Source organism: Chiloscyllium plagiosum, unplaced genomic scaffold (assembly GCF_037043375.1).
Source record: "Chiloscyllium plagiosum isolate Xiang-an unplaced genomic scaffold, Cpla_swu_hap1 HiC_scaffold_5, whole genome shotgun sequence".
Classification (NCBI taxonomy): domain Eukaryota; kingdom Metazoa; phylum Chordata; class Chondrichthyes; order Orectolobiformes; family Hemiscylliidae; genus Chiloscyllium; species Chiloscyllium plagiosum.
Genome location: NW_028270143.1, coordinates 68,933,330 through 68,952,202, shown reverse-complemented (window position 1 = coordinate 68,952,202; position 18,873 = coordinate 68,933,330). Strand labels below are relative to the sequence as shown.

Sequence of the window (18,873 nt, the reverse complement as noted above, 5' to 3'; positions counted from 1 at the left end):
ATTCGTTGATTGACAAGGGATTGAGGGATTATGGGAGACAGATAGGAACGTGGACTTGAATGTAACAGTAGGCTTAAGGGGCCAAATGGCCTCTCCTGCTCTTATATTCTTATGTTCTTAAGCTTGATGTCCTCTTCTTCTGTCTTGCAGATCCCATGGAAATCTGTCACAATTATCCAGGCAAACTCTGAAGCCCATAAGGGCTACTAATGGAGGACTGCATTGTTCGAGATATCAACTTTTGAAAGAGTTATTCAGATTGTCCTGATGAATTTTAAAAAGGCTGACCCTCAAACTTCAGGTTGATGTTTACTAAGGTTTGTAAGTTTCTGCCATGGGTCTCAGTTTCTTCAATTGGCTAACTCTTGACCTACATTCTTTTGGCCACATGTCTTTCAATTCCTATAATGTTCCTACAAAACTATTGTCTCCCCTTAATTTCAACTCAATGGCCAATGTTAAGAAAGTATTAACATAAAACATAGAATTTAAAATTAAATCTGGTCATATTGTACCTCTTTATGGATAAGTAGGTTATTGATTTATGTCTGTTCCTTTGCTGGATATATCAAGCATCCAATTGATGCTTCAAATTATCATCTGCTCTGTTACCTGATCAGGAAATTTGTAAGATTGGGTGGTGGTCTGGATAAAGAGAAATTTCTTCATCCAGGGAGTGATGAACCTGTGGACTTTTCTGCCAAAGAAAGGAGTTTAGGCCAAAATGACTGTTTACAAGAAGAAATTAGATATAGTTCTTAGAACTAAAGGGACCAAAGGGCATGGGGCAAAAGCAGGAACAGGAACAGGATGTTGAGTAGGATAATCAATCAGGATCAAAATTGAATGGCACAGCAGGTACAAAAGACCGAATGGCCTACTTCTGTTCTTATTTTCCATGTTTCTAGTTCCACGTGTTGTGGATAGTGCTTTAGGGTATCTTAGCCTGGGATTCAAAAATGCAATGCTCTATTACTAAAATTTATACAGCTGTGGCTTTCCTGAACTAATCATTAACCTGCAGGGCATACATTTTCTGCAGTCAAAAATTAACTCAGTTGAAAAAAAGGAATTGTTTTCTGATTCTGACTCTTTGGTTAGATCTGCTGATGTATCTTAAATAGGAGAGTATTTGTTATTGGATATTGAAATAAGATCTGTACTAAAAAATGCTAAGTTGTTTTAGTCTATTCAGTAAAGACTGAGACATTGGATTTTGGTTATCGTTCCTAGAGACAGAAAAAAGAATTTACAGTTTCTTGAAAGTGCCCTAATGTTTCATCCATAATAAATTACTTTGAAATACAGATACATTTTTTAATGTGAGCAAACACATCAAATATCTAGTGTACAGCAAGGTCCCATAAACAGCACTAAAATTAATTAGGACATTAGGAGCATTACTTTTCATAAACGTGCATGATATTTTTGACATTTGATCAGATGAACGTTAGTTCTACATTCTACAGTATTGAGACTTTCCTAACAAAGACTTCTAAAAATCAACAAAAATTTAGTGCATAGAGAAGTCATCTGCACTACACTGCTGTACTGGAACATTGGCTGTATACTGGCATGAAATGAGAACAATAGAGGGGTTCCATTAACAATGCTTTAATTGTATCCTGTGGATTAAGTAAAGGGACTGGCGAGCTAAAGCAGATGTCCTTCTTGAAGCCTGCTTCACAAGCAGTCAGGCAAAACCTCTGAAAGTGTACACAATGTCCAAATGGCTGAAAACCTCCCCCTTTCCCAGGTCCTGGTTCCTCAAATCTCAAATGGCCAGTGCTTCAGTGGAGGACAAAGGAAATGCTTTGAAGGCTCTTTGAGTTCTCTTTGAAGTGCAACATTGACATCAATGACTGAGAGGAACTTGTTCCAATCTACCAGAATGACAGCAACTTGTTAATCAACCTGCATGAAAGTTTTAGTCACAACATCTTAATTATGAGGTAGAACAGTGCCAGAAAGGGCAAGTATAGGTGTCAAATCTTGTGCTCCTGATCCACATTCTGATAGGGACAGCAGCTGGTGGAAATTAAATTCAATTAATAAAGTTGCAATTGAAAACTATTCTCAGCAATGAAACTTTTGATGTAGTAAGAACCTACCTGGTTCACGACTGTTATTTAAGGAAGGAAATCTGATATGCTGTAAGCCATTTATTTCAAAGTCAGTTAAGGATCAGCAAATAACACTGGCCAAGCAAAAATAAAAAGGCAGAGCTGCAGATAATATACACCGATTATGGGTTCTAGCACTCGATCAGTACAGTTAAGGATTGCTTTCATTGTCATTGTGCCAAGTTGCTTCAACCTTTAACTCTGCTGAATATAAGACCATAAGACGTAGGAACAGAGGTAATGCAGACATTAACCTAAAGGTTTCTCAGTTAGCCAAAATGAGGTTATAATGAGGTTATCAGAAGAATTGCCTTCATTTCTCTGTTGTCAATCCCTCAAATATGTCAGCGCAAATAATCAGATAGTGAATTATCCTTGCCAACATTGCCCATTTGTAAGTAATGAGCTGAAAAATATAAATAAATCTCATTATCTATAATATCCTTTTAAAAGGAAACTTGGAAGGAACTCTGATAAATGGCTTCTCAAAATTTACACTATATTTTCTAAGATGCACAGGTAAATAAAAAGCATGATCTGTGCAAAATAAATACATCAATACCATTTAATCTTACATTAATTGTCTAAGAATGGTGCTGATTTCAATCAACCAGGAAGCGGCATGTATGGGGGAGCTGATGGCCTTGTGGCTGTTAATCTAGAGACCCAGATAAGGCTCTGCAGCTTGAATTCCACCATGGCAGACGGAATGACGAGCATGAATCCATTGCTGATTGTCGAAAAATAATCTGGTTCACGTAAGTCCTTCAGGGAAGGAGTCTGCCATCCTTACATAGTCCAGCCTTCATGTGATTCTAGACAGCAATGTGATTGACTCTTAACCACCCTTTGGGTGATTAGAGATGGGCAATAAATGCTGGCCTAGCCAGTGATGCCCTCATCCCATGGATGAATTTTTAAAAACTAGTTAATTGAGTAAAAGATTGATTGTTAAGTGAGAAGTCAAGCAGAACCTGGCTGCTTTCCTGTTGGGACTGAGCAATGAAAAGACATCATCACCCAATTTCACAAATTTCCTGACCATTTGATATAGTAGATGATAGTTTCCCGCCAAATACTTTCAGAGACTGTGAGGCAACTCAAGTGAGAAAGTAATGGTTTTAACTTACTCTGGTACATAACTAAAGAAATAAATTGCCTACTGGAAGTTTCAGGGAACTAGATTTCTGTAGTACTATCTTCTGAAACAGAAACAGGTTTGTGCTTTGCCTTTTCAGCTGACATTGTGATTCTTATTCCAGTATTCATATAGTTATTTTTCCCTCATATTTACAAATTCCACATTTCCCCTCTCCTATTTCTTTCTATTAAAGCTTCCCTTTTAAAATTATGTTTCAATATAACATCACAACAATGCATAACCATTACTTTATACTTTCAGTTTTAGAGAAATATGTTGCAGGTTCATAGTTGAGTAGCAGTCATTACAAGTAATTTTTAAATAATATGGATGTTAAAAATATATTTCAGTATCAGATCATTAATGGCAATAAAATTATTATTATATTATGCAAACAATTTTGATCATGGAATCCAAACTGGAACACTCTTAACATTTTTAAACTTACACTTAAAACAATGAGAATATTTACTAGAATTTATGTGACAGGGTTCTGCAATAGCTGATACTTTCAGGAGAAGATTTGATGATGTAATAAAGGAACATATGAATTGAACTTTATCTGGAATCAGCACTCAATAAAGTGTTTAAAGAATGACCAGTCTGAAGGATGTAGCACCCACAAACAGAACAATCCATTTTCCAGATGAACCAAGAGCACTGAACTTGACATTGTGCAGCTTTATGCAAGGAGTTTGTATGTGATAGGAAATAGCTCAAGAAATATTTTTACTTCTTCTCTGCCTGTTAAATAAGTCCTTCACATTGGCTCCAAATTCATACTGTTAATAGTTCACCCTCTTCATATACATTCATCTTGATTTTAATATCTTCGCAAGTTACCACCCCATCCCAAACCCTCTTTCTACTTCAACATTTTGAACACAATATTGCCTTCCACCTGTGCTCACCTTTCCTCCATGTCCATATTCCACGAAATCAGAATGCTAACTTGGCCACAGCACCAAAACAGCTCATGTCAAAGTAACAAATGACATCCTCTGACAGTGACTAAGTCAAACTAACCCTCATCCACTTTCTCAACGTCTGTAACTTTAGACATACTTGAGCACAGTATCCTCCTCCAGACTCATCCAGCTGGGTGAGATTGCACTCCATCTGTTTCCATTCTCAACACCTGCAATAATGTCTCTTCTCATTCCATTGTCAAAAGTATCCTCCCAAAGATTTATCCTTACCCCCTCTGACTTCTCATCTATATGGTGCTCATTAGAGGTATTGAGGTTAATCTTATGATCCCCTGCTGCAATATATGAGGGTGGGTGGGGAATGGAGGATATTCAGGCATATAAAACAAAGTTTAACAAAAGTCATAAAATAGAGACCTTACAGTTGTTAAGTAAGGAAAATTTAAATGCATATTTCCACTATTGCCACATTAACAGTGAGCAGGCAAAGGTGGAAGGAAAGTGGCCAGAAGGCGATTTGTCCAACTCAGGGTAAAAGGCGGGTAAGGATAGGAGTACTTACCCTTTGAAGGTCCTCTGTGCCCATCAAGCGCATTCAATCATACATCATTCCTCTCACTGAAATCCCAATCTCTCTCAACCAAAAGTCCTGTACTAATGCAGTATCCATGGATTTTAAAAACAGTCATAGACTGTTGACATTACTGTCAAGACCAGCATTTATTGCCTATTCCTGATTACCTTGGAGTCTGTGGTGGTGAGCTGCACACTTAAACCACTCCAGTCCCAAGGTGTAGGAACACTCACAGTCTTGGCAGAAAGGAAGTTCCAGGATTTGACTCCGTGACGGTGAAGAAACAGCAAAACTATTCTAATCAAGATAATATATGGTATGGAGGGGACCTGCAAATGGTGAGTTTTCCATGTGTCCGCTGTCCTTCTCCTTCCAGATGGTAGTGCCATAGTTTTGGAAGCTACTGTTTTTCTGAGTCCCTGCAACGAACACTCAACCATGTAGTGCATCAGTATTAACAGGACTGAATGGTGGAGGTACTGGACAGGGTGACAATCAAGTGAACACTTTAATCTGGAGAGTATTCCACCAGACTCATGATTGTGCTTTGTAGATGGAAGACAGGCCTTAGGGAGTCAAGAAGTGGGCAACCCACCACAGAATTCCTAGCATCTGATCTGCATTCTAGCCACAGTTTTTGTGTGGCTGGTTCAGTTCACTTTCTAGTTAATAGTAATGCCCAGGATATTGACAATGAGGGCATCAGCAATGATAATATCACTGAATGTCAAAAAAGATGGTTAGATTCTCTATTGTTAGAGATGGTCATTAACCAGAACTTAACCAGTGCAAACATTACTTGCCACTTATCAGCCCAAACCTGGATGTTATCTCAATATTGCTGCATATGGACAAGGGATAGTTCAGTATCTGGTGCTGAACATTGTTTAAGAATCAGTGAACACCCCCCAATTCTGACTTTTTGATGGAGGAAACATAATTGATGAGGCAATCATCTTTGATGATTCTAAAAGGATGTGTAGGTTAAGTGCATTATTCAGGGGAAATATAGAGTAATAGGGTAAGGGAATGATAGGGTAAGATACTCTTCGGAGATTGGTGAGGATTTGTTGGGCCAAATGGCTTATTTCCACACTGTAGGGATCCTGTAATGTTATGAAGCAGTCAAAGATAATTGGATGAAGGGCACTACCCTGCCTGCATTGACGTCCTGGGACTGAGTTGCCTCTGGCTTTGTGCTAGATATAACTACAACTAGCTTAGATTTTTATCCTCTGATTCCCAATGACTCTTGTTTCGCTAGGATTCCTTGATGCTCTCCTCAGTCAAATGCTGCCTTGATCTTAAGGGCATTCACTATCACTTCATTCCTGGAATTTCCCTTTTGTCAATGTTTGGACCATGGCTGTAATCATCCCAGGGTCTGAGTGGTCCTGGCAGAACCCAAATTGAGCATCAGTGAGCAGTTTGTTGTGCAGCATAAGATACTTAATAGAAGCAATGATGATTTCTTTCATCACTTTGCTGATATTCAAGAATAGACTGATAGGGCAGTAATTGGCTGAGTTGAATTTGTCAAGTTTTCTTTGTGAACAGGACATACCTAGGAAATTTTCCACATTTCTGAATAGATGTCAGTACTGTAGCAATGCCAGAACATCTTGGCTAGGGGCATAGTTATAGGGCACGTGCTCAGTACTAGTGCCAGAATGTTGTCAAAGCCCATTGGCCTTGGTGTATCTTGTGCCCAATCATCAATGTCTTGATATCAAAGGAAACATACTAAAGGTATGAAAGAGGAACAAAAGTAGGTTGTTTGACACATTGAGCTTGCTCTGTCATTCAAGAAGTTATGTAAAATTTGTTTATGTTTCAAATTCCAAATTATTTGATTTTCTTGCCGAACAAGAATCTATCTTCCACTAATTTAAAAGTTTTCAATGATCTTGTCTCCACTGCCTTCTGAAGCAGAAAACTCCAAAGTTTCTAAAAGAAAAAAATTCTCCTTGGTTATGTCCTACAAGGGTAACCCCTAAATTTGAAACCATACCCCATAATTCTGGATTCATCCTAAAAGAGGAAACATTCTTTCAACATCCACCTTTCGGGATCTTCTATACCCCAGTCATCAACTCAACTTGTAAATTCCAGTGGAAACAAAAGCCGTGCATGTCCAACCTACCCTCATACGACAATCCACTCATTTAAGGTAACAGTTTATTCAATCTTCTCCAATGCATTAACATCCTTTCTTAAATAAGACGACGAAGATTGTTCAAAGTATTTGAGACATGCTCTCAACAAAACCCAGTACAACTGAAGTATAACATCCTCAATTATTTTACTCAATTCCTCTCCTAATAAAGGAAAGCATCCTATTCAACTTCTGAACTATATGCTAAAACTCCATACTAACTTTTTGTGACAACTGCAGTAGAACACCTAGATCTCTCTGCAGCTTGGAATTCTCTATTTAAGCCATACTCTGCTTTTTCATTTTTCCTTCTCAAGTGAAGAATTTCACTTTTCCCCAGATTTTTCAAATTTTTACCCACTCACTCAACCTGTCTACATCCATCTGCAAATTCTTCACAAAATAATTTGCTACCTATTTTGTGTCATCTGAAAATGTATTATCCTCCCTCTTCTTGTGAGCAGAAAGGTTATATTTGCTACTTTCCAGTCTGTTGGAACCTTCCCTGAATCTAGAAAAATGAATTAAATTGGTTGCAGGTTGACATCTGTGATGCTGGGGACCTCAGGAGGGTGGATCACCCTCTCAGCACTTCTGGCTGAAGATAGATGGGAATGCTTTAGCTATGTCTTTTATACTAACGTGCTGTGGTCTTTTTAGAATTTGTTGCAGTCCCAGCAGTGACCAGTACTGTGCCCTGGCACTGATGGGACTACTCAGCTGCTGGTCAATCAGATTGTCCAGCATCTTGTTGGTTGAGGCTTCCTGTGCCTAAAAAGGAGAGTTATAGTGTCATCTTAGTAAGGCTGGCCCTCATGTACTTTCAGTGTGTTGTTGAGCAATCCTTTTCATGGTGTGAGATAGGTGAGGAGCGATATATTCTCCTAGGGTAAAATTTGCCCTGTCATCAAAAAGTTTCTACCTGTGTGCTGATGATGCCAAGTTCCAGCATCTCCTGGTGTCTCTATGTCATTGATTTGTCAGACTGCTCATACAACATGCAGTTCTCGATGAGCAGTAATTTTCTCAAACTAATTAACAAAATAACTACATCTGCTCAGTAACACCATCTGGCTCTGCCCCATCTCAGCTCAGCTTCTGTTGAAACCGTCATCTATGTCCCTTAGAGCACTTAACTATTCTGATACATTCCTGAATGGTTTTCCATGTTCTACCCTTATGTTTTCACTTTAACCAACTCCCATTTACCTATTTCTGGTCTGCTTTGGTTCCCAGTTTGCGACTCATCACATTTAAAGTTCTCATCCTTGTTTTAATGCCCACACTGCAAAAGGCCTTAGACCTGCCTGATTCTAATTTCCTCCATCCTTACGGCCTTCAATATATCCAAATTCATTCAATGCATTTGAGCATTCCAGACTTTTAATATTCCACCATTGGTGTCTGTGTCTTCATTTGCCAAGGCCCAAAGCTCTGGAATTTCATTCAAAAACCTCTCTGCCCCATCCCTTATTTAAGATACTCCTTAAAACCTTATTAACAAAGCTTTTGATTATTGGTCTTATTTATCTCCTTATGTGGCTCAGTGTCAAATTTTGCCTGATAGTGGATAATCCTAAAGAAACATTATTTTAAAAAGTGTAAATAAAAGTTGTTCTTGTTAATATCATATTTCTATCATAGCTTAAAACCAACTAAAAGCAATTCATCCTAATTGCTATTACATTATAGTAGACTAAACAAACCATAGTTTGCACAACTGTACCTGCACATTTTCTCGAAGATCAGTTGCTTCTTTTAATTGTTGAACAACAGTCTTGAATATTTCATCTATAGATTTTATCAAGATTGTTCTCATGCTAGCATACTCTCTTGACCTTTTAGCTTTTCTCACAGAAAGGCCACGTTTGTGAGGTTTCCCTCCACCTCTCCTGTTAGTGATTGCCACATGTACGAATAATGAGGCATATGGTAAAGTTTCACCTGTCAGTGACTGAAGCGTCACATGTCTGTATCCTGGTTGTAAGCATTCAAAAGGAATCGTATACTGAGCAATAAATTCATCTCCAATGTAGTCATCATCTAGAACCACAAATCGCACCATTGCCAACTCAGGGAGGTTAATCTGGAATTCAAAACTCTCATCAAAAATGGGATTCTCTCCATTTTGGTTAACCGTTTTAGTTCTTTGTTCAGCACAGTCTGCAGGGATTCCATGGATCTCAACATACACATAAGGATCTACGACATCACCTTTAGAACCCGAGCCTTTTGGCTTTGGAAAATTTTGGCCACTAATGATTTTGATGTGGAGGAGTTGAGGAGAAACACCTGGCACTGAATCTTTAGTATTAGCACTGAAATAAGAAACTTCTTCTCTCATGATGGCAGGACGAAGCACGTATCCACAATTCCCATTCTGACGGAACCAACCAATGTTAAGGTCCATCATTAGACCAGGCGTCTGGTAATTCATTGCTACTACTTGGCAGCCACATTTCCAAAAGTCCTGAGGATTCATGTTGCTTGAATCTATTCTCATTGGATTTGGAAATATTCTGGCCAGGAAACGCTTATTATAATTTACAAAGTCCTTTGGGTATTCGTTCGCAAGTTTCGTGGCAGTTACTTCATTGAATGAGCAGAATTCCCAAAATTTCTGATTTTGAAGTGAGTCTGTAAAGTCTTTAAACATTACAGATTTACAAAGACTCACCATGTCTGAGAGTTCTTTGCAGAGCTTAAACTTTCTGTTTGAGACTACATTCTGTTGGTCTGTATTCTCATTCGACACCCTTTTTGCCATTGCTGCGCCTTCATCTTCATCTGTAATATCACCTGCAGAGCCTGTGAAATTTGCTGGCAGCTTTTTTGCCTTTAGCAGAATTTTCTTCTTAAGGACTTCAGGGGAGGGTAGGTAACTGTCATCAACAGAAGGGGGTTTTGTGTACAGTTTGTCTCCAAATGTTTGTTTCATATGTTGGATCATCACCTTCTGCTGTTTTAATGAACAGTGATTTTCTAAACACAAAATCAAAGGATATTCCGATGCAACAAAAGCATATTTGTTAATTATGTCAATAACCTGGCGGAAGACTATCTGTGATGTCCTAGTATGACCTGTATAGATGACTGGTTCATTGTCAGGACCATCCCACGCATCCACCTCAATACTTCGACACCCCATTTTCAGAGCACGAATATATCCTGTGATATCTGAGGGACCTTGGAACTGATCCTCAATCAAGTAGGTGTTGTGTGATGCATTTATGTAATAATGAGACACGGGTTGTGTCATGTCCTGACAAACCTTCTTGTGCTCTGGATCAAATATATGGCATTCAGGTGAGATGAGGTACTTGGTAAAACCATCCAAGGAAAGCCAACCTCTTTCCTGTCCTTCTCTTGATGGCTCATATTTCTGAATAATGTCCATGCTCACTTGTTCCGTAACATGTGGCATTCCCTGCTCAGCTTCCAAAAACATCATCAGGTCCTTGGAATCTAAAAATTCTTTATTGCTTGAAAACTGGACTAACAAAAAATATATTTCTGGTCTCGTGCAAAGCTCATGATAAACTTCAATCAGTTCCTCTTTGATAACATCAGTTCCTACTTTTTCTTTTGCTTTGTGCAATTCTTTGAACTTCAGTTCGATTTTGGCATTTTTCAATCCCGAGTTCAGATTCTTAACAAGCTGTACAGCTTTGTTAAATGGTATATGTCCTACACCTTTTGTATCAGCTGCAGCAAAAACACTTGAAAGCCATGATGTCCGCATGTTATTGTGACTGCTTTCTATCATGTCTAATGTGTGTTTCCCATAGGAGATCAGATACCGTAGGCCTGTAACCCAAATATTTGCTACATCTGCAGAATTAGCTACAAGGTCTAATGACTCATAGTTTTCTCCATAAATTATTGAAAATGCACAGTCTTCTGAAATATGATCATAAATAGCATTGGTGCGAAACATTTCTGTATTTTTTCCCGTTCGAACTTCTTTGATTGAAGTTATGTCGATTTTTGCTTTATCTGATTCTTTCTTCGAAGGATCCCATCGAAGGGATTGCATGTCTGCATCCAAAAGAAAATAGCGGTGATAGACTCTGGAATTGGAGCGAATTTTTTTAAGTTCAGAGCCTTCAATCATTGAATTGATACAATCACTGGCACTGCTGATCTTCTTTTCGGTTGGCATGCTGCTGAAGGAGACTGTTTTCTTTCTCTCCTTTCGTTGTCTGGTGCCATCCTGCAAAGAGGAAAAAGTTCTATAAATAAAAATGTTTACGTGCAAGATCTTAGATAACACATGCAAACTTCTGTTCCCTTTGTTTGGAGAATGGATGGAAGGAGCAAACACGTGGAACTGTTGCACTTTGAGACTACAAGATACTGACAGGATAACTGATATTATAAACAACAAAGATAAGCAGCTTGTTTTTCTCCCTGGTATGTCAAGTATGATCAGTTTAATGAAGTAACTCTGCACGTTGAGAATGATGAGATGTAGGCTAACTCTCATTTTCCTCAATTCAATCTGTGATCTCAATAGGATCACTGTGGCCATTGTACAGTGGAAGATGGGTAATTCGCAACATTGAGGAAAAGGCAGAAATGCCAATCACTCGGAGATTTAGCAGTAAACAGTCAGAGCAGCAGAAGTGAAAGTCTGGTAGTAGTTGCTTGATCTCCTTCCCGAAAGGAAAATCCAAAAGGCCACATAGAAAAACAAATGAAGGAAACATTACCATAATGTAATATGAAACAGAAATAAGCCATTCAGCCCATGGAACATGCTCTGCCATTCAATGATAACATTGCTGACCTGATAATCCTCAACTCCACTCACAGCCTTTTCCCCATAACCCTGGATTCCCTAACTGATTAAAAGTTTGTCAGTCTTAGCATTGAATATACTCAATGGCCCAGCCCTGACAGCCCTCTGCGGTAAAGAATTATTTCTTATCTCTGTCCTGAGTGACCCCTCATTCTCAGATTGTGCTCCAGAGGAAACAACCATTCTGCATGTCAAGTCCCCTAAGAATCTTGTATATTTTAATAATCACTCTTCTAAACTCCAATGATGACAAGCCCAATCTACTCAACCTCTCCTCACAAACAAAATCCTTCCAGATCCAGATCAACCAAATGTATGTTCTCTGAACTGACTCAATGTGAGTATATCTCTCCTTAGATAAGACAATCAAAACTGATCACAGTTTTGCTGGTGTGGTCTGACTAATACCTTTATGTTTTCAGCAAGGCCTCTGTATTTTTATACTCCATTCCCTTTGAAATCAAGGCCAGTAATCCATTTGCCTTCTCTATGACCCGCAGAATTTAGGTGCTGGCTGCTTCCGATTCATGCACAAGCATGCCCCCATCCCTCTGTGTGGCAGATTTAGATAAAATAGATTAAATTCGATTACCTACAGTGTGGAAACAGGCCCTTCGGCCCAACAAGTCCACACCTACCCTCCGAAGAGCAACCCACCCAGACCTATTCCCCTACATTTACCCCTTGACTAATTTATCTAACACTATGGGCAATTTAGCATGGCCAGTTCACCTAACCTGCACATCGTTGGATTGTGGAAGGAAACCCACACAGACACAGGGTGAATGTGCAAACTCCACACAGATAGTCGCCTGAGGTGGGAATTGAACCCAGGTCCCTAGTGCTGTGAGGCAGCAATGCTAGCCACTGAGCCACCATGCTGCCCCAAGCAGGCTGTTCAGCCCATTGAATCCACACTGACCCTGTGAAGAGCACCCCACCCAGACCCACCTTATTCCTGTAACCCCATGGCTAATCCATCCAGAACCACCTTATCCCCATAACCTCACAGTTACCATGGCCAGTCCCCCTAAGCTACACATCTTTTGGATTGTGGGAGAAAACCTATGCCGACGCAGGAAGAATGTGCAAACTCCACACAGTCGCCAGAGGGTAGAATTGAACCCAGGTCCCTGGCACTGTGAGGCAGCAGTGCTAGTCACTGAGCCACTGTGCCGTGTCTCCCCACTTAAGAGTATTCAGCTCTTCAATTCTTCCTGCCAACATGGATAACGTCACATTTTCGCACATTATACTCCATCTGCCACATTTTTGCCCACTCACTTAACCTGACACTATCCCTCTGCAAACCATCTGCTAACGTGGAGATAGTATACTCACTTTTGTCATCCAAGTCATTAATTATACATTGTAAATTATTGTGGCCCCAGCATTAATCCCTGTGGTACTCCATTCTTACAGGTTGCTTTAGTGAAACTGCTCCCTTTATCCTAGCTTTCTGCCTTCTACGAGCAAGCTAATCCTCTATCTATGCTAATATACTACACCTATCAGTGTGGACTCCTAACTAATTAAGTAGTCTTACCTATAGTAGCTCATTAAATGCCTTTTGGAAATTGAAATATATTACACCTACTGGTTCCCTTTATCTAGTCTGTTTGTTACCTCCTCAGAATGAAATATATTCAATTTATCAGGCACGATTTTCCCTTCACGAAGCCATGCTGACCATCATTTTCATAATAACAAACTTAGCATTCAAAATTGGAGGTTGCACAATCTCAAATACAGGTAATTACTTCTTTAAATAAAAAAAAAAATCAATCAATCAAGGTTGGTGGCTCAATACAATATTTCAAGTGAATAATGTTGAAGAATCTTAAATATAGATATACTCTCTCAAATCTGGTTACCCAAAAGTTGGTGTTGCCTGAAAGTGGACATTTGTTGACTGATGTTTTGATTTTAAACAGTTTGCACTGATTTAGGAAATTTGGGTGAGGCACATTAGAGCATTGAATCCAATATGTGAGAAGTGAATTAATATCAGAGTGGTATGAGGGTAAACATTGCCTGATATTGGTTTTCAGAAATCCAATAAAATCCAACACAGCTGGAGTCAGCTGGTTTTTCAGAAGAAGTACCTTTATTTCATAAACATCCCAATTACAAAGGAACTTGTGGTTATTTTTTCCCTTTCATTTCAACATTTCAATAGAAAGAGCACTGTATGATCAGAAAAAGAGCTCCTCAACTTTCTAATAGTTGAACAAATATTTTGAGGACAACCTAAAGACTGGGTATTAATATGATCTGGACCCACTTATGACCCACTGCATTCAGGAACCTACACCAGCAGCATGCATTGTGTACATCTAGAGTTACACATTGAGAACAAACATTACTACCGGTGCACTACTCACTCAGACAAAGAATACGGTTGTTGTTCATATTGTACTAGACATGTAAAATATTGACCAGAATAAAAATATAACAAACAGCTGCTTTTATTTTTTTACCATTAAATAGCAACAGAATAGAATACTTTGACAGTGAGCTCTATAGTACAGTACTCACACAAGTCACAAAATAAATAGATGTCATTTCCCATGCAGTGAACAGTTTATGTCCTTGTACATTCCACAGAACTCCATAGACACCATTCAATTAATGTTATAAAGCTCAACAGACAAGAATGAGTAAGTGGCTTATGCTCAAAAGTGGATCCACAATTAACTGAGAAGAACAGGCATTGTGCCAGAGAATAAATTCTTGATTTAAATATGTTTATTTCTCTTGACTCAAGACTTGTGCCCACACCTCCCCCTCACGTCTGTTCAAGGCCCAAAAGGATCATTCCAAATCTGGCAGAGGTTTACTTGCATATTCTCGATCTTCATTTACTGTTTCTGTTGCTCTCGCTGTGGTCTCCTCTACACTGGAGAGACTGAGCGCAAACTTGAAACGGTTTAGGGAATATGTCTGATCGGTACGCACCAACCAACTCCAGCTTCCTGTGGCAATCCATTTCAACTCCCCCTTCCACTCTCTCCATGGGGCATCCTCCACCACCTAAACAAGACCACCCACAAACTGAAAGAGGAACACCTCGAGGATCTTCCACCTCAGGAGCCAACAACCACACGGCCTCAACATTTAATTCACCAGTTTCCAAATCACCCACCCCGTCCCAGATCCAACCCTCTGACTCAGCTCCATCCTCTTGACCTGATTTACCTGTCCATCTACCTTCCCATCTATCTGCTCCACATTTCCCACCGACCTTTCACAATCACCTCCTACCTTCGTCCATCTATCACTGTCCCAACTATTTTTCTCCCAGCACTACCCTCCTCCCCTATTTACTTCTCAGCCCCCTTCGCCATCCCCAGTCCTGATGAAAGGCAGAAACATCAACTCTCTTGCTCCTCAGATGTTGCCTGACCTGCTGTGCCTTTTCCAGCACCACACTTTATCGACCCTGATTTCTCCAGCATCTGCAGTCCTCACTATCCCCATGTTGGTGGGGTGGTAAGTGAGGACCCTATTGCTGAGAGAAGGAGTGAGGGCTAAAATGTCACAATGGTGGGGAATCCTCAGTTGAGGAACAAGTTGGACTTTTCAGAGGCCCCATTGTAGAAGCTGGCATCATTGGATTAGATACAAATAAGTTGGGAGAATGGAATAGAGTCCTTACGGAAAGCCGGGTGTGAGGATGTATAGTCAAAGTAACTGTGGGAATTGGTGGCTTGAATTGGATATTAATGGCCAGCAACCCAGAAATGGAAACTGATGTCAAGGAAGGGAGGGGAAGAATCAGAAATGGACCAGGTGAAGGAGAGAGCAGGGTGAAAATTGGACGTGGAATTGATAATTCCAATTCCAGATGAGAGGGGGAAACTGCACTGATAATGTCATCAATATATTGGAGAAAGTGTGTTGTGGGAAGGAATCAGAGTAGGACTGGAACAAGAAATGTTCCACGTGCCCCACAAAGAGACAGGCATAACTGGAAGGGAAGGAATAGGCGGGAATACCCTGCACCCTTCAGAGTTCATTAATTTAAAGGGCCTGAGCATCTTCTCCTACACTCCACAACCAGACTCTGTCATCACATGGGCTACCATCACAAAACTTATTGGTCCCCATTAGCAGCTATTGATGCTCCCAAGCTGATCATTACCCATTCCTTTGTCTCTCTGTCTCTCTGGGCTCCACCTCCACCTATTGCTTATTCCTCCCCCCTGCCTCCACCCTATTTTTAACAAATATATCAACTTCTTCCCAGTTACAATCAGTTCTGAAAGAGGGTCACTGATCCCAAAATGTAAACTCTGCTTTCTTGCCACAGTTATTGCCGGGCGTGGTGAGTTATTCCAGCAATTGTTCTGTCTATGTTTCTGATAAGACCATGACCATAAAACATGGGAGCAGAAATTATGCCATTCAGCTCCTCGAGTCTGCTCAGCCATTCAATCATGGCTGGTAAGTTTCTTAATTCCATTTTCCTGCTTCCTCCCCGTAACCCTTGATACTAAATAACCTATCTGTCTCAGTCTTAAATATACTCAATGACTTGGCCTTCTGAGGCTATGAATTCCATAGATTCACCACTCTCTAGCTGATTTCCAGCACCTGCAGTTCTTTGGGTTTTGTTTTAGAAAAATCAGTCATTTAATTTACATTGTTGTGGTTCTGTTCACCGAGCTGGAAGTTTTTGTTACAAACGTTTCGTCCCCTGGCTAGGCGACATCATTAGTGCTTGGGAGCCTCCTGCGAAGCGCTTCTTTGATGTTTCCTCCGGTGTTTATAGTGGTCTGTCCCTGCCGCTTCCGGTTGTCAGTTTCAGCTGTCCGCTGTAGTGGTTGGTATATTGGGTCCAGGTCGACGTGTTTGTTGATGGAGTTTGTGGATGAATGTATTTAATTTACATACTAAAAGAACTCGCACAGCTATGAAAACCTAAAATATACAATCTCTATATAATCTATACACCAATGCAGTTTGTGCACAGCCTTTTGGCAATGACTGGTTCCTGCAAAGGGTACAGAGTGGGTGCTTTACATAATATACAACATACAAAAATGTGTAGAAAGACAATAATGTGAGGACTTTCAATGTAAGTGCTTGTCCTTCAACATCATACTGTTTCATGACAAAAGAGAAACAACAGCAAAACTGAATAGATTTGAGAGCCAGCACTGAAATAGGTTTGTTTTGGGAGTAGTTCCAATTAGTGCAGCTTTAATTTTATACCAGAGAAGGGCAATTATGCAACAGTAAACTATGAAACACAGATTTTATTACTCTAAGAATGAAGGTGAACAGAGGAACTAAAGTGTGGCAGACACAGAAAAGTTATTCTTTTTACTTATATTATCCACCCTTTCTCACGGGTATTTTGTTTACATCAGTTCAGTACTTGTTTCCCCTTAACTTGAAAGTGAACTACGTATTCTCCAAGGTGAAGATACAATTGGGTGGTAGTAACATGTGCTCTCGTATCAACACTGCCAGCTACAAAGCAATGCTCTATTTAATTTGTCAGTACCTTCCACTTTAGTCTCAATCTCAAGGAACATCTTCCACCACACCAGTATGTTTCTTTTACCATATACCATTTTAACCTAGACTTAGTGCCATCTTAACTCAGTATCTTAACTTAGCATTTCACTTCTAATGCCAGACGTTGCAATGGTCAAATCCTAACACACCAGTTGAGCTAATAACCTGGTATGATACTTCAGTTCAGTACTGAGGGAGTGCTGCCCTGTTAGCCATAATGACTTTTGGATTAGATGTTAATCCTAGGGCCTGTGTGCCTATATATAAAATAGGAGAAAGTGAGGACTGCAGATGCTGGAGATCAGAATCGTCAAGTGTGGTGCTGGAAAAGCACAGCAGGTCAGGCAGCATCCGAGAAGCAGAAGATTTGACAGTTTGCCCGAAACATCAATTCTTCTGCTTCTCGGATGGTGCCTGACCTGCTGCGCTTTTTCAGCACCACAATCTCTATATATAAAACAGGTCATGTGGACTTTTTGAACAAGAGCAAGGGAATATTCCTGAAGTCCAGGCCAGTGTCACTGGAATAAATTAAGTGGTCACTTATCTCACTACTTCTATGAGACCTTAGCTAATATGTTTGTCTTCAAAACAGCCATCATATAACAAAACATATAGTCTATGAATGATTTTGAGATTTTATGAATATATGCACATCTTTTCTTTTTTCATTTGTTTTTCCTTTTTTGTTTATTTTGGATGCACTAGCTTTAAAAAATATCTTGAGTGAAGGCTCAATTTAAGTCTGGAGTAAAGGGCGCTTAAATTCTAAAATTCCCCCAAAAAGATACTGAGATTGTAAAGCTCAGGAACTTTATATTGCTTGCCAATATAAATGAAAGTAGCATATTTCCCAGTATTAGACATGATTTTGAGTGAATGCATGTCTCCGCAATGAGCCCAAGCTCATGCTACACCTGAAACACTAAATGCTTGCTTGCACCTATTAAAAAGGAGGTGAATTCAAGCCGCAAAAGGTCCTACAAGTGGTTAGGCCAGAGACTCCACATAGAAAGAACTTACAATAATGATTCAAGGGCAATACCTTTGTTCTAAGATTTCCCATCACAACACTGAAAGCCTCGATGCATGCGGGAAACAGTGCGAGACAGGTCCTCCATCTTCAGAGCATCAGGAGGCTGTCCAGCTAAACTCTCAAAGACAAGGGAGTGGACAGTCAACACTGTCAATGTAAGCAATGTAATTCCAAGGAATTGTGTCGCAAGAAGTTCAAATTTTGACGAGCAGTGAACTCATCTTTAAGTGGCACATGCCTACAGCTGAACCACCAGCCTCACATATTACACATTTCACTACACCACAAAAATCTTCATCAAACACAACTCATACTTTACATTCATAAGTTTACCTCACCTTCGCACACTTAACACTGCTGCAAGCCTCAAGCTCAAATGTAATATCTTGTACACATTACTAGTTATTCAACTAATTCTGATATCATTCAACAACATTGCTCCATATGCACTTACACTGCCCCTCCCTTGTTGGGTGAGGTAGTAAACAGATATCAGAAGCTAGTAGAGGCCTGATATGGTTGCAATTCCTTATTAAGAAGTTGAAAATCCATTTGGAGATCAGGACAAAGAGCTTGTGTAATAATTGC

The 18,873-nt window shown here is 39.8% G+C and overlaps 1 protein-coding gene across 3 annotated transcripts in view; it reads right to left on the bottom strand.

Annotated features, from left to right (window-relative positions):
* The window catches only part of plcl2 (phospholipase C like 2), a 288,390-nt gene that overhangs the window by 125,658 nt on the left and 143,859 nt on the right, over window positions 1–18,873 (bottom strand). For all 3 annotated transcript variants that reach the window (XM_087987268.1, XM_087987269.1, XM_087987270.1), the window contains exon 2: window positions 8,649–11,135. In XM_087987268.1, coding sequence (XP_087843394.1) covers window positions 8,649–11,135 — 2,487 coding nt within the window. The remainder of the gene's footprint in view (window positions 1–8,648; window positions 11,136–18,873) is intronic.